This window comes from Ascaphus truei, chromosome 5 (genome assembly GCF_040206685.1).
Source record: "Ascaphus truei isolate aAscTru1 chromosome 5, aAscTru1.hap1, whole genome shotgun sequence".
Classification (NCBI taxonomy): Eukaryota; Metazoa; Chordata; class Amphibia; order Anura; family Ascaphidae; genus Ascaphus; species Ascaphus truei.
In genome coordinates this window covers 274,837,947-274,852,971 of record NC_134487.1, presented here as the reverse complement: position 1 = coordinate 274,852,971, position 15,025 = coordinate 274,837,947, and the positions used below count along the sequence as shown (strand labels likewise).

Below are 15,025 nucleotides of genomic sequence, written 5' to 3'. Positions count from 1 at the left end.
GTAACCACCAAAAATACTTTAAGAGCAATAAAATTCATAAGTTGCATATACACTAGGTCTGCACAAATGTAGAATTATTTTTTTTAGTCTCTAGGAGTACACTTACCATCTGCCCATAGACAGCGTCTGCAGGTTTACCACTGCTATCCAACCCACCATGCACATAGGAAGAACTTTTGCCATAGAACCTAATAAAAATAAATTGCATGTTTTAGTTACACATTCTTAGGAGGCCGTTTCATGTTACATATATCTTTACTAGCCAAGTAAATGCCACGTCTGCCCCCAGAAGTGTCAATAGGTGGTGACATTTAAAGGCTACAGCATTTCACATTTAGCAAGCCTTATTTGGTCTATTGAGCTTTACTTGAGAAACACTTAAAACCCTTGATTGACAGAGAAATTTCAGCTCCAGAGCCATGTGATCTCCATTAGTGATCTAGGATGGGTTTTAATAATCTAAACTACAAAATTATAAGATTAAAAATTCCTGTTTGTAAAAATTTGCAGGAAAACGATCAAAACAATTGTGTGGTAAAAACAGTTTCTCTTAAGCTCATGTAACTGTATTGTTTCCTAAACGGCGGTAATGTCTGTACAAGAAATACCCCCCACTACTATTAGTAGTAGATGCCTTTTCTATTCACAGGGGGATAGGGTCAACAAGACATTTAAACTATGAAGGAAAAATGATGTAAAACCTTCATACCTATGCAGAAAGTCTGGAGCTTGGTTAAGCAGAGTATAATACTGCCTCACAAATTCCCGCCCGACAAGCAGGGGACTTGGCTTCTCCATCACCATTTCTTTGGTCAACTGAAATCTGGAAGGAATAGAAATTAGAATATAATTTACATATTAAACACACATGCCTATATATGGCCTTTAAATGGAGTACAATAAGATCAAGCAAACAATGTCACTTTGCAACAAACCCAAGAAATAAAACAAGTATTTTATTTCCTAACCATTTACTTTATCTTGGTCATTTAAGGCAGCAATTCCGGCTGCTCTAACGCCCCCCCACCCCCCAAACCGAAACCAGGGAGCCCCAAAGCAAATCAGTGGTGCCCCAACATTTGTGCGATTGTGGACAGAAAAATTAAGCTACATTGATGACAGGGGTCATGCCATAACCCCAGTGGCCGTATCGTTTCCAAGGTGCAGCACCGAACAGTAGTAAACCAACAATGAGCACATCCGGCAAGAGAAAAATAAATAAAATAAAACCACACCCCACACAACCACAGATTGAAGCTTTAAAAAAAGGCCAAAAGCCGGCAGTCGTGTTAATATGGCAACCTCTTCTCTCACGTGCACAATCACAACAGGAAACTGCTTTTCATGCAGAATTCAGACTTATTCTGAGTCTCTAATAATAATTAAAAAAAAAGTGTTCTTGTAAAGTTACTGAGAAATTGTAGGCAGCTTATTTTCTACTGGTATTCATTTACACAACTGGAATCTGACAGCTGGTAAACCATTCCAAACGCCACGAGTTACATCAACATTTTTGTCAACACTAGTTGTGCATATGTAAGCTCCAAAGCTTTGTGTTGACCCAGACATGTATCAGAATCCATCTGGGATTTTCAGGGATGCCTGTAACTAGAGATGGGCAAATCAAAACTCGATAAAAAAAATTTTTTAATCAAACATCGAGCCGATGGCGGATTGGGCATTATCATTCAGGCAGATACTCCTGGATTTGCCATTAATTTCCTTAGTCCGGGTTAATTTTCTATTAAACATGATCACATTTAACAAAATTCAAATCCGCGAGCATGCACCAAGCACAGCATTTTCTTGCCTTTGGTGCTCACTGTGTGTGTGTGAGGGAAGTGAGAGGGTGTGGGGACTGTTCTGGTCGCTGTGTTAGTGTGGGTTATAGGGGGGATTTTTTTTTTTTTTTTTTTTTTTTACAAATGGCATTCAAAATCTCAAGAGGATTGCACAAATATCTAAATACATTTGCAGATTTAGTGATTGGAGGAGTAAAAAACAAAAAAACAAAACACCAATGTTTTGAGACCGAGACCCAAAAATCTGTGGTTAAAAGGAACTAGCAGAGGCTTCTACCTTCATGAAAAATGTGCCCATCTCTACCTTAACAAGTCTGTCAGTAACTCACCCAATGAAATAGGGTAAGAAGGAGCTCTGTCCATTCAAAGAGGGTTTGGAACAACAAAAGGTATTTGAACAGACTACAGTTAATAAAGACAAACAAAATAAAAGGTCTAACTATACTGGGTACAAGACAAATGTTTGTATATGCACAATGAGCACAATACAGGCATACCCCGCATTAACGTACGCAATGGGACCGGAGCATGTATGTAAAGCGAAAATGTACTTAAAGTGAAGCACTACCTTTTCCCACTTATCGATGCATGTACTGTACTGCAATCGTTATATACGTGCATAACTGATGTAAATAACGCATTTGTAACAAGCTCTATAGTCTCCCCGCCTGCGCTCAGCTTTGGTACAGGTAGGGAGCCGGTATTGCTGTTCAGGACGTGATGACAGGCGCATGCGTGAGCTGCCGTTTGCCTATTGGGCGATATGTACTTACTCGCGAGTGTACTTAAAGTGAGTGTACTTAAAGCGGGGTATGCCTGTAATGTTGAGGATGCAGCCTGTCCACCTCCCTCACCCCTCTAATGTTCTTCCCAGTCTGCGTCAATGCCCGCCAATAACACAGCTCCCAAGTTTTGTAAAATACAGTAAAGGCCAACCCATTAGTGTCAAATATCTAGTGTTCACCTTCAACTCACGGTTCTTGGATGCAGACTGACGTCTGATTATACAAACATCAGGACATTAGCTTTCAGAGACTTTAGGTAAAGATACGTTTGAGGTGGCGAGAATCTGGCTCAGATGCTTGTGCTCTAGACCCAAGACAACCAGACACGGTAAAAAAATGTTTTTAAAAAGTACCAACTGCTACTGGGCAGGAATAGTATAGTTATCCCTTCTTTGATCAAAGCTGTTCATGCAAACCGCCAATAAATCTCCTTTTGCTCTTCCAGCCAACCATGACCGTAATAAATGTTTGCTGGAATTTCGGCTGCAATTCACTGAAATCTATCTCGCTAACAAATGGTAGCACTTTAATTCGGGTTTCACCTTTTGCTTATCTTGCCGTGCAAATCATAGCAGACGAAAGAGGCCATGTCCCAAACTTCGTAAATCATCCTGCCAAAGCATCCTTAACAGCACAAAAAGTGTCTGGGCTTTGATGAAGGTTTTTTGGAAGACAGGATACTGACTGAACTACAATCTGTTCAGAGGCTGCACCTGCTGCTACAGTAGCAGTTGCCATCTGTTCCTACTCTAGAATGCTGGCACATCTTAACCAAACAAAGAAAATAAGAACCCTCATAATACCCCAGTGTTTGACCCCATAACTGCAGTGATTTGCTTTTTGTTGATAACAGAGCAACACCTGGAACAAAACAAACAAACAAAAAAAACACGCTGCTTTTAAAGGAAAATCCATATTCTGCAAGTTCCCACATCCGAACTACAAAGAATTTGGAAACCGCCTTAATCGGCAAAGATTCTCCATACATACTGGTTGCCAAGGAGACTCCTCAAAACAAACAGCCAACGAAGAAGAGTACATAAGTATTTCAGCAAAACTTAAGGCTCTCTTGGGTCTAGACATGACCCCGAAAAAAAGTAGGGTATACCCCAAATACAGAAAGTGTATTTAGTCTGCTCTGCCTAAAATGTAATCCATGGTAAATACAATAATGTGAGAAGCAGGCATAATTATGTTTGTGGATTTGATTCAACCAAGTGTTTTCATTAAATGCTTCATTTACAGAGGTCATTTACTTTAAAAGAGCAGTTTGGCAGCCATCCAGTTCCCACCGCATACACCAAACACTTTAAAACAAGTTTGTGACCAGAGATAATCTCCGCAAGTGTGTGATTGGTGGGTTCAAGGAATAGAAATCAATATCTATAAATGGCACAAGTCAAACTGCATAACTTCCAGTTTAGCCTCATCATTGTATATTGCAGAGTTAAGCAAAGCTTACTTGTATTATGGTACTAGCTCAGACAAATGTATGGAATATGCCAATACACCATGTAGAAACTGTTACACAGTTGTGTGTTAGACCACACAAATTTTACTACAGCTTTGAAGGGAGCATGAGAGCCAAGTCTCACCTTCCTCACGACTAAGCCTCACATTAGAAAGACTTGCCAAGTAGTTTAGATTTGTGGTTACTATGTACAAGTTTCTGCTAGTAATAACGGTTGAGCAATTTCTAGCAACAGCACACTAAAGACACAATGGAATGAATGCCTTTCAGGGTTGAATTGCATATTAGGCAGTATTATTCTTAAGTGTTAGGCTTTTTAGAGAAGTTACAAATGAGGTTCCACATGAAAGGTTAAATGATGTTCCTATCCTAAAGCTAGATAAGCTACGCACTGAAAACCAATCCAAAGTAGGAACGACTATTTATGGCAACTGGAAATAACTTTGCTTTAAGTGTTCTCACATTTCCAAAAGCTATTGCAGTATATGTATGGCAAACCAGGACAAAAACAGTGTGACGGACTGTTGCCAATGCCAACATTAAGATTATGAAATGATAGTTTCCAGAAAATTAGTGGTCTACTATTTATTGTAAGTGACATGGCACAGTTTTGTGTAATTCCTTTGTCTTTTAAAACAATCTCCACCCAAGTGATATCAAACGTCAGTGACTATGCTCAAATCGTAGAAAGTCAGCAAAATCTAAATGCCATAGTCCCAAGTCAATAACTACACTGCTGAGGCAGTGTAACTTGAACACATTAGCAATGTCTCACACAGCTTCTTTTTCTGTTAATCCATCATGGACTGCTACGTCTGTTCTTCGTTATAACCTTTTCTAAAAGCAGAATGGGACATCTGGTCACGGCTGTCTCACCGCAACCAAACACCGGCAGAGGGACCGGACAGGCGCAGCCCGATTCTACGATAAGGCAACTTTTTAGGGTAGGGTGTCAACTTTAGGGGTCTAATTGTTAAGTGTAAGGATCATCTGGTGGTTTTAGCATAAGGGCTTTTGGTTTCATGGGGGGGGGGGGGGGAGTATTAGGGTATTTTAGGCTATGGATAGACTTGCCTTGGGGGCGAAGCGGCTGTCGGCCAAGTCGCATACGGCTAACACCGGTGGTCACTTGGTCGCGACCAAAATGCCCTAGACTGGTCTAAAAGTGCTAGCCCAAGTTGCAAGGTTGATTTATTTTTAAACCCAGCTCCTGCACTGTGCTTGTTAAACAAAATAATAAAAATAAATCATTCATTCAAGACCAACTCTTTCCACCTGTGAGGCACCAATAGGTTTTTAGCTATACATATCACATGCTGTCCTAAAGCAGTAATGCAAGCCTAATCCAAGATGGAGACCAACCAAACAAAAAAAGGTACCCATTTTAAGAGCCACTTTAAAGACAATCACATTGAAGAAAAACGTAAGATTACAGGTATCCCATAATAAAAACATGTCATGGGTGGCATGCATCCATTACACAAAATGTTGTTGGGAAAATGTACCGTACTAGTGTAGAGCTGGAGTGATTATATAGGTCTGAGTAGATCAGATATCGACACAGCTTCTATTTGTGATGTATCCATGTCATATGCCATAAAAAGAAAAAGGTCACCGCATACAGAAAGGTTTAATCATTACCACTACTTCAAGGTATGACTAGAGTACAGGCATACCCCGGTTTAAGGACACTCACTTTAAGTACATTCGCGAGTAAGGACATATCGCCCAATAGGCAAACGGCAGCTCACGCATGCGCCTGTCAGCACGTCCCTAACAGCAATACCGGCTCCCTACCTGTACCGAAACGGTGTGCAGGCGGGGAGACTATAGAGCCTGTTACAAATGCTTTATTTACATCAGTTATACACGTATATGACGATTGCAGTACAGTACATGCATCGATAAGTGGGAAAAAGGGAGTGCTTCACTTTAAGTACATTTTCGCTTTACATACATGCTCAGGTCCCATTGCGTATGTTAATGCGGGGTATGCCTGTATCCATTGGTTGCCTGTGGCTTTGTCATGGTAAACCCTTTTAGTGTCAGAACATACTGAGCCAGTGATATTTCTCAGTATCAAAAAGGTGTTCCAGCGGGGTCCACTGTGATTAGCACAAGCCAAAGGCCGAAGCCCCGCAGCATCAGAAAGCGCACCCGCACTGCATACAGGCGGCGCGTAGAGAGACACTTCACAGCTATCTGCGGTCTGTAGGGGAGGGGCGTGCCAAAATGGGTCGGGGGGGGGGGGGCATTGAGCCCGGGGAGAGAGGTGGGGGGTGTTGTGGGTCCGCATGAGAGAGGAAGGGGGGGGGGGCGGACGGGTTGTGGGTCCGCATGAGAGATGGGGGGGTGGGGTTGTGGGTCCGCATGAGAGATGGGGGGGTGGGGTTGTGGGTCCGCATGAGAGAAGGGGGGTGGGGTTGTGGGTCCGCATGAGAGAAGGGGGGTGGGGGTGGGTTGTGGGTCCGCAGGAGAAAGGAGGGGGTGGGGGTTGTGGGTCCGCAGGAGAGAGGAGGGGGTGGGGGTTGTGGGTCCGCAGGAGAGAAGGGGGAGGAGGGGGTGGGTTGTGGGTCCGCAGGAGAGAAGGGGGAGGAGGGGGTGGGTTGTGGGTCCGCAGGAGAGAAGGGGGAGGAGGGGGTGGGTTGTGGGTCCGCAGGAGAGAAGGGGGAGGAGGGGGTGGGTTGTGGGTCTGCAGGAGAGAGGGGGGGTTGTGGGTCCGCAGGAGAGGGGGGGGGGTGGTTGTGGGTCCGCAGCAGAGAGGGGGGGGGGTTGTGTGTCCGCAGCAGAGAGGGGGGGGGGGGCTGTGTGTCCGCAGCAGAGAGGGGGGGGGTTGTGGGTCCGCAGCAGAGAGGGGGGGGTGGTTGTGAGGACCGTGAGATCTATGCTGTTCTGAGGAGGTGGAAATACACGGAGGTGTATACAAGGGGGTAGAACGGGTGCTGTAAAGCCCCCCCCCCGCTGTGTGAGATGGGGGGATATACTGGGGCTGTGCAAAACACACACACCTCCCCCTCCACCTTTAGGAGGTGGGGGAGGCTCTGACAGCTCCAGCCCCCCGTGTCGATAGGCCTACCAGCGCACCACGTGGCGCGTCACCGCTCGGGATCACAATCTCCTCTTGCATCCCCTGCCAGCTGACGCGACAGCGCGTAGTGAGCCTTGCAGTGAGGGACTGGGGCTGGCTCAGGAGGAAGTAATGAGCTGGTGATGCGCACGCGGCCGCACAGTCGGATGCAGCGGGACCGCAGTCCAACAAAAGCCAGCAAAAACCTGGATCTACACGGCTCGCAACTTCCGCCCAGGACCAGGCCCGTTCCGCCAGTGACCCAGGCACGTCGGGCTATAAATCCCGGGATATTCCTGCCCCCTTGGAAAGCACCAACACGGTGACGAAGGAACAAAAATACCTGCATTCAAGAGCTAAGGCCTCGGGCATGGTCAGCGCTTATGCGCTGACCCGTGCTGCTGCTCGGAACTGAGCCCCTGCAGCCGCAATGAGAGCGGCCTTAGCAGGGGCTCGCGCACGCTTGCGGAAGCATGTGTCTCACCGAGTCTTGAAAATTTGGCGCTCGCCGGAGCGCAGGGCCGGTCACGTGAGCGGTTCGCCCAATGAGGGCGAACCAGCTCCGTGACGTCACTGGCCCGCCCCCTGACAGCACGCTGTACAAGGCCAGGGAAAGCACCCACTTTCCCTGAGCCTCAGCACGCCTCAGCACTGTAGAGGCACTATGTCCCAGGCCTATGGCTGAGGAGCAACGCACCGAGCACACCAAGGAGAAATACCCATATTAAAAATTACATTAAAAAAAACTAGGTGCACAATCGGCAAGAAATGGAAACAATCTACAACCGCTCCCCCAACTAAGTCAAACAAAATCTGGCATATAGTTTATATGGAAAAACTTTCATCTTATCTGGATGGTTCGACCTGACATGCAGGTGTATCCCCATATCTAGATTAAAATACTATGAACATTGTGATTGATGTATCTAAACTGATGCGCACTATAATTATATATGTGCTAATGTTGTCCCACTCCCCTCTTTCCTAATCCTTCCCCAAATGTGATACTTTCAAATTACATGTACCAATGTTCTCCCAATTCTTGAAAAATTATCAATAAAAGCTTAAATAATAAATATATATATATGCACAGTAATAAACCGGTTTGCACGGAGGTAAAATGTATACGTTCCCATAACCCCACATTGACATACAGTAGCTCTGAGCACATACAAGTGGGTCAGTGTGGGTCAGTGTTTGCTGCCTGGTTGCGATACCCGGCCTGGTTTGTTCACACACACCGGGCCCCCGGGAGGTGCAGGGAGCGGCCGCCGCAGTCACACGCGCGGTGTGTGGCCCGGTTTACGCGCGCGGTGTGCGGCCCGGTTGGCGTGCGCTCTGGAGCTTGGGGTGGAGGGGAACCGAGGCTGTTGTGAAAGGCCGAGGGGGGGGGGTGTACTTCGGAGAAGCCGCATAGGCCGCAAACCCCTCCCGGAGAAAGCGCGTTGTCGCAGAGAGAAAATGAGGTGGAGGGTGAAACCGCTAACGTGCGCGCAGATATGTTATGACGACGAATGGAGTCGGTAACAACAAGGTTGCGCTCTCACCTGCGGAAGGTCCGGGCTTGGGGCGGGCACTAAGCTCCGGAACAGCTTAAGGTTTTACCTCACAGAGCGTCGGCAAAGGCGGCGTGCTCAGCTGCCGGCTACATATACCAAGCTCACAACCTAACCCGCTAACGCCGCCGCCTCCAATCACAGGGCACAGCCCCAGCGCTTCGAGCGCTGGTTGGTTTAGGAGAGGGATAAAGGCGGGAGATCACTGTGACCGACAGCTTTGAGGACCAATCGGGGTTGGGCCTCTGTCAGCGTGGGCGACGCCTAGCTGGCACGGGGCAAAAAGCAGGTAGCCAATAGCGTGCCAGAATACAACAGCCCGGGCGGGCCTTAGCCCAACACCGACACTAGTCACAAGAGAGCCGAGCGCTCATTGGTTGGACGGATTTCCTTAGGGTTGGTACAGTCGAAAGGTAGTATGGTTGTGGAGAAATGTGGCGCCCTGTAACCTTGAGCAGGAAACCCTGAGTGTGAGAAAGAGAGAGGCGGGAACAAGGAAGCCCAGACCAATGAGGAAGCAGATGTAAGGCTGATTGACAGGTGGGGGGGGGGAAGGGGTTTCTTAAAGATAAACTGCACCCTACAATAAGCGCATACATGGTCATAAAACAGGATTACCACCTACTGGAGAGAGATGCTAACACTCTCTATCACAAGTGATGCTCAGGTCATCATCTGAGCCAGGCCTGCACAACTTCAGTCCTCAAGGGCTGCCAACAGGCCAGGTTTTCCCATAGCTGCTTGTGCACTGATCTCAATGAATAACCCATGTCTGGTGTGTTAAAGCAGCAGTCCTCGCAGATCATTTTTTTTAAAATGTATTTTATTAATGTGCTTTGGGGGAGAAAAAAAAAAAAAAGTAACTTGGAGATCAATTCTGGCCCTGACTCGCTTTTTCTTTTTAAAATCTGCCATTTTGTTCGGGTGTTTATAAGCTTTTTGTTTTTTTTTTTAAATATGAACTGTCTGGGGAGGTCAACATTGAGTTTTTCACAGAGCACAGTGAAGTCTGAGGTTACTGTGGTATTAAAGGTTAACAAAATCATGATTTGTAAACACACACACACACAAAGCAGGACATGTTCAAGGGGCAAGATACTAACATGACAGGTGTTAAAACATATCCTTCTGGGTGAGTTGTTACTTAAACCCTTACTAACTCCACGAAAAGAAAAGGGTTTCCAAAAGAGGTAACTTAAAATCACTTTATTTTTTTTAAAACATAAGAACCAAAGATGTCCGCTCATCAACTGATCATAACACAGCGTCTGAGATGCCATGCACCAGGGGTAGCAAACTCCAGTCCTCAAGGGCCACCAACGGGTTAGGTTTTCAGGATATCCCTTCTTCAGCACAGGTGGCTATCAGTGGCTCATTCTTTGACTGAGCCGGCTGTGCTGAAGCAGGGATATCTTGAAAACCTGACCTGTTGGTAGCTCTGGAGGACAGGAGTTGGCTATCCTTGCCATACATCCTACAACATGGCCTTATGTGATACTAGAGTTGCCACCCTTTTAAAAAAGTGTTTGACCTGAAGATGAGAGAAGGGTCCGATGTTAGTCCCTCCGTAGGGGGACCACCCAAGATGTGGAAGGGCACCCCAGGTGGAAGGATTGGGTCCTCCTCCAGGAAATGTCTGTCTCTGCCTCAATTGCCTGTGTGCAGTGACAGCCCCGCAGCAAGCAGCAGCAGCCCGGGGAGACAAGCGGTACCACACCCCTTCTTGGCGGCCCTTACAAATCATAATGAAACCCTGAGCCCATAGATGGCAGGCTTAAAACCCAAGACTTCGGGTCAAACCCAAAGGAGGTGGTAACTATGTGTTAAAATCAATGTAAATAAGGCTGTGGTCATAGTGCAGGCGTGTGTGAGACAGAGCGCAAGGAGGCGCGCGCATCTGTCGCCTCAGCAATCTGTGGACTCCGATGACGGGGGCGTGGCTGTGATGTCACCAGGCTGGTTCGACCCACATCGGCTCAAACGCTCACGTGACGCGGCCGGGGTGCGAAAAAACAAAACAAATTCATTTGTCTCCACCAAATCCTGCAGCGCCTTCGTGCTTCCACGCTTGCCGCATCGCACGCAGTATGGCCGGACTGGTTAAGGTAATGAATTTGTTTGTGTCGTGCGCACTATGTCTGCAGCCTAATGCCATTTACATATATATATATTCCAGGATGAAAATAGATTTTAGACTTATCAGTGCCCAGGGCCCAGCATCACCAGAGTGCCATCACACCACCTCCATTTGCAGCTTCAGCAACGATCAAATGACTGTCCTCATGATGTGCCTGGTACATCAGTAGGACCTCAGGCGTGCCAGCGCCCACAACATACCAGGCACATCAGAGCACTGGAAATGGTCGTCAGTTTACTTATATAGTGCCCAACGTATAGAAAAATGTAATTGCTATACAGATAGGATTAATACGTTGCAGCAGACCTGTAAACACTCAGCAGTGGTCTAATACACCTTATTAAAGGGGTTGTCAACTCCAGTCCTCAAGACCTCCCACCCAACAGGTCAGGTTCTCAGGATATCCCTGCTTCAGGGATTGAGCCTCTGATTGAGCCACTTGTGCTGAAGCAGGGATATCCTGAAAGACTGACCTGTTTGTTGGGGGGGAGACTGGAGTTAAGAACCCCTGCCTAAGTGGATTCTCACTAAATGAAGGCAGTACTTGTCCGTCCCAAAATCTCATTGTTTTTGTTCCTTAAATGTTCAAATATCTGTGCCTGCCAAGATAGTCAGGCACCTTTGGCACTGAATACAATTAAAACACAGGAGTTAAAATGCACTGAAATCCTGCCCTATTTTGTAACCCCATGGAAAATATCAAATAAAGTTTGACAAAAAAAAATGCACTGAAATGATACGATAGAGGAGAAATCCTTCTGTAGCCCTCTTTCCTGCTGCTCTAGAGCGACTACTAGTGCTGTATGTACCTGCTGGCTCAGCGAGATCTGGGCCTCCGCTAACTGGGAGCCTGGGGTAATATTTCTGTCTTGGCAGCGCCTCCATTTACCCAGGATCCCCAAAAAGTGAGATTCCCCTAAACAAGAATAATGATAACACACTTCAACCTTTGACTCGTTTACTATTATGTGATAGTAGAACCTTATCTCATATTCATAACGTATAGCATACATAGAACCCAGCATAGAACTGAATGACATGCAATATAACACCTGTGGCTCGGCCACTCTCCTAAAGAGAAATATCACTCTCCCGTCACCGCGTGCACCACACACACACACACACACACACATATATATAGAGTTAGTCCTTTGGTCACTCAACCCAGTGTCCCCAAAGAGTCCTCCCCAAGGCGGGATCAGCGCCTGTTGGTACCGGTGTTGGTGCACTTATTAAATACCTTCCGGTTACTCCTGCAACCGGCAACAAGCTTCACAAAGGATCCGTCGATCCAGCGTAGTCTCTCTCGAGTGGATGATGTCCAGCAGCTTGAGCCCAAACCACTGTCACCACCGCAGCTCCGCGACACTGTGTCCCTATCTGTATATATACAGTAAGTGACTAGGCATCGCTATCTATATAGGGCGTCCCTGCAGCACCACAAGCTTATGGTGACTCAGGGTATACACTGGGGCCTGAGGGGAAATCTGGCCTACGCAGGTGGGTCACTGACCCCCTGCGCACACACTACCTCTCCCCTTGCTCCTCCGGTGCCCTCTGACTAGCGGGGTCTCTCCTCCACGCTTCCCTTCCTGCCTGTCAGCAATCCCTGCAATCCTATTCGCTCCCTGGCGTCAGGTGGCTTTGCTGAGGCTCCTGGGGTTGTAGTTTACTGCTGAGCTTCCTGGTGATTGGCCAGCCGTTCGCACGCTTTACCCTGCGCATGCGCGAACTTCCTCAGAGCCTCCCGTCGCGCATTGGTACTGCGCATGCGCGATACGCAACATGGCGGCGCCCTGTATTATCGGGCCGCCGCGGAACGTTCCCTGCTCGGCCCCCACCTTCAAATGTGCCGTGCGACCCTAACAGCGCCTGTGATCGCTCCCCACAGCGGAGGTACAGAGGGAAGGCCAGGGAACACCACTACACTTCTAAAGCCTCGGACATGGTCAAAAAGACCGTGCTGAGGCGCGCTGAGGGGAAATATTATCCCTATCAGCGCGGGTTTAGACGGCGCTTCCGCAGGCGTGGAGGCGTGTGGAAATGCAGGAGACAGGCAAGTTTAAATTTTGCCGCTGAGGGAAGCGCAGAAGCCAATGGCAGTCCGTGACGTCGGCGCCGTGACGTGGCGCCCTAGCCCCGGCTCCCACCCGGCACACAAGCGTGCTCGCTGACGCTCATGCAGGGACACGAAAAATCTCCTGCTTGAGCAGGAGAGCATGAGCGTCAGCGCTGCCCAGCGCCGCTCCCTGCACCATGTCCCAGGCCTTATCTATTTAGCAAGTAATTACATAGTCCACTTACAATTTATTTACTATTTTTTGTTTTACAATGTCAATAATGTTTAATGGTTGTTCAAGCTTAAAAGGAGCATTCCAGACGATATCCTCTTAATCATAGCAAAACCCCTCACCACATTACCCAATCTATTTGATCTCCTGAGCAGATTTTCAAAGATATCTGGTTTCAAAATTAACCAATCTAAATCGGAAGCACTTAACATCAACCTCCCCAGTCACATGGAAAAGCTGTTGAGGTTGAATTTTCAATTCAACTGGCAGCAGAAATACATAAAGTACTTAGGAATCCACATCACCAGAGAGGCCAACCTCATCTATAATACAAATTATCCCAACCTAATTCGGACCCTTAAACAAGATCTATACAAATGGTCCTCCAAGAGGATATCGTGGATCGGTAGGATACATAGTGTCAAGATGAACCTACTACCTCGTATCCTATACCTCTTCCAGACACTCCCTGTGCCACTTAAAATAAAAGATATACTCTCGCTCCAAACGGAAATCTATAAATTTATCTGGGGTAGGAAAAAACCGAGAGTCAATCGCTCCAATATGAAAAGACCTGTTGTTGCTGGTGGTTTAGCAGTACCCTGTCTATTAACGTATTACAAAGCGGCCCAATTAAGCCAAATTATTCAATGGCACTCTAACCCCCAATTGAAAAGGTGGGTAGAGCTGGAGAATGCTGCATGCTCCCCATTGGAACTTAGCAGCCTGATTTGGTTACCAAAAACGGTGATTAACCGCAGAGAGATACCGCTCACCTCAATGGCCAACTCTTTATCGATCTGGGAGGCGACTAAAATTAAGAATTCCCTGACATCAAGGCACTCGCTGATGTCCCCCATTTGGAATAATCCAGTGTACGCACCCGGCATGGCAGGGACCAGTATCCCGATTTGGAAACAAAAAGGCTATAAGCGAATGAGAGACCTGGAGGGATACAACCAGAAAATTAAAACATTCGATCATATCAGATTAGAAAAAGAAATACCTCACTCTGAATTCTTTAAATACCTCCAAGTCAGAGCATTTTATAACAAATTCGCCCATACCCTCCTTTGACAAAATTCGAAAAGCTCTGTCTGGCTGATACAGACACGAAGGGACTTATATCGACGGTGTACGGGGAGGTGGCCGGTTCTGCAGACTTAGGGCAACAGATCCCCTCATACCGAACCAGGTGGGAAACAGACCTGGGGGAAACCCTGGAGGACAAGGAATGGAGAGCCATCTATATAGCCTCCGCAAAAAGCTCCATATGCACCACTCTAAAAGAGAACGCATATAAGGTCCTCATGAGGTGGTACCTCACCCCACTAAAATTATCTAAATACATACCGGGATCCTCCCCACTGTGCCCCAAACAGTGTGGCGGATCAGCAGATTTGTTACACATGCTGTGGTCTTGCCCAAAAATATCCCCTATATGGGAAGAAATCAGAAATTGGATTCAGAGGGTTTTTGACCTCACTATTCCCCCTGACCCGTGGCTGTTCCTTTTGAACAGACCGCTACCGGGCCTTTCAAAAGCAAGTTCCAAGCTAATTGCACATTTTGCACTCGCAACAAGATGCGAGATCGCAGCATTGTGGAAACGCCCCGATATTACAAACATCCCAAAGATTCGGAACCGCATTTGGTATATCTGCCAGATGGAAAAGTTAACGAGTTTAGTTAACGACACTGGCGACAATTTCCTAAAAGTCTGGACGCCATGGCTGGTGCAGACAGATATCCCGGGGATGGAGAGTGCCACAATTTGGCATTAATATCAAGAGGTGCGTTCTCTTTTGGGAGAGGCAGACCAGGCAGCCACACATCCAAACAGACAGACAGAGATTATAAAACATAATACCATCTAGACTTATACAGAACCAAGATCTCCCCCCCTCCCCCTAACC

The 15,025-nt window shown here is 46.9% G+C and overlaps 1 protein-coding gene across 3 annotated transcripts in view; it reads right to left on the bottom strand.

Annotated features, from left to right (window-relative positions):
- The window catches only part of G3BP1 (G3BP stress granule assembly factor 1), a 43,776-nt gene that overhangs the window by 5,478 nt on the left and 23,273 nt on the right, over window positions 1-15,025 (bottom strand). For 2 of the 3 annotated variants that reach the window (XM_075602132.1, XM_075602133.1), the window contains exons 2-3: window positions 710-823; window positions 107-188 (exon numbers count right to left, since the gene is read on the bottom strand). In XM_075602132.1, coding sequence (XP_075458247.1) covers window positions 107-188; window positions 710-823 — 196 coding nt within the window. Of the gene's footprint in view, window positions 1-106; window positions 189-709; window positions 824-8,672; window positions 8,831-15,025 lie in introns of those variants that run through there. The other variant, XM_075602134.1, reaches the window with a different exon arrangement.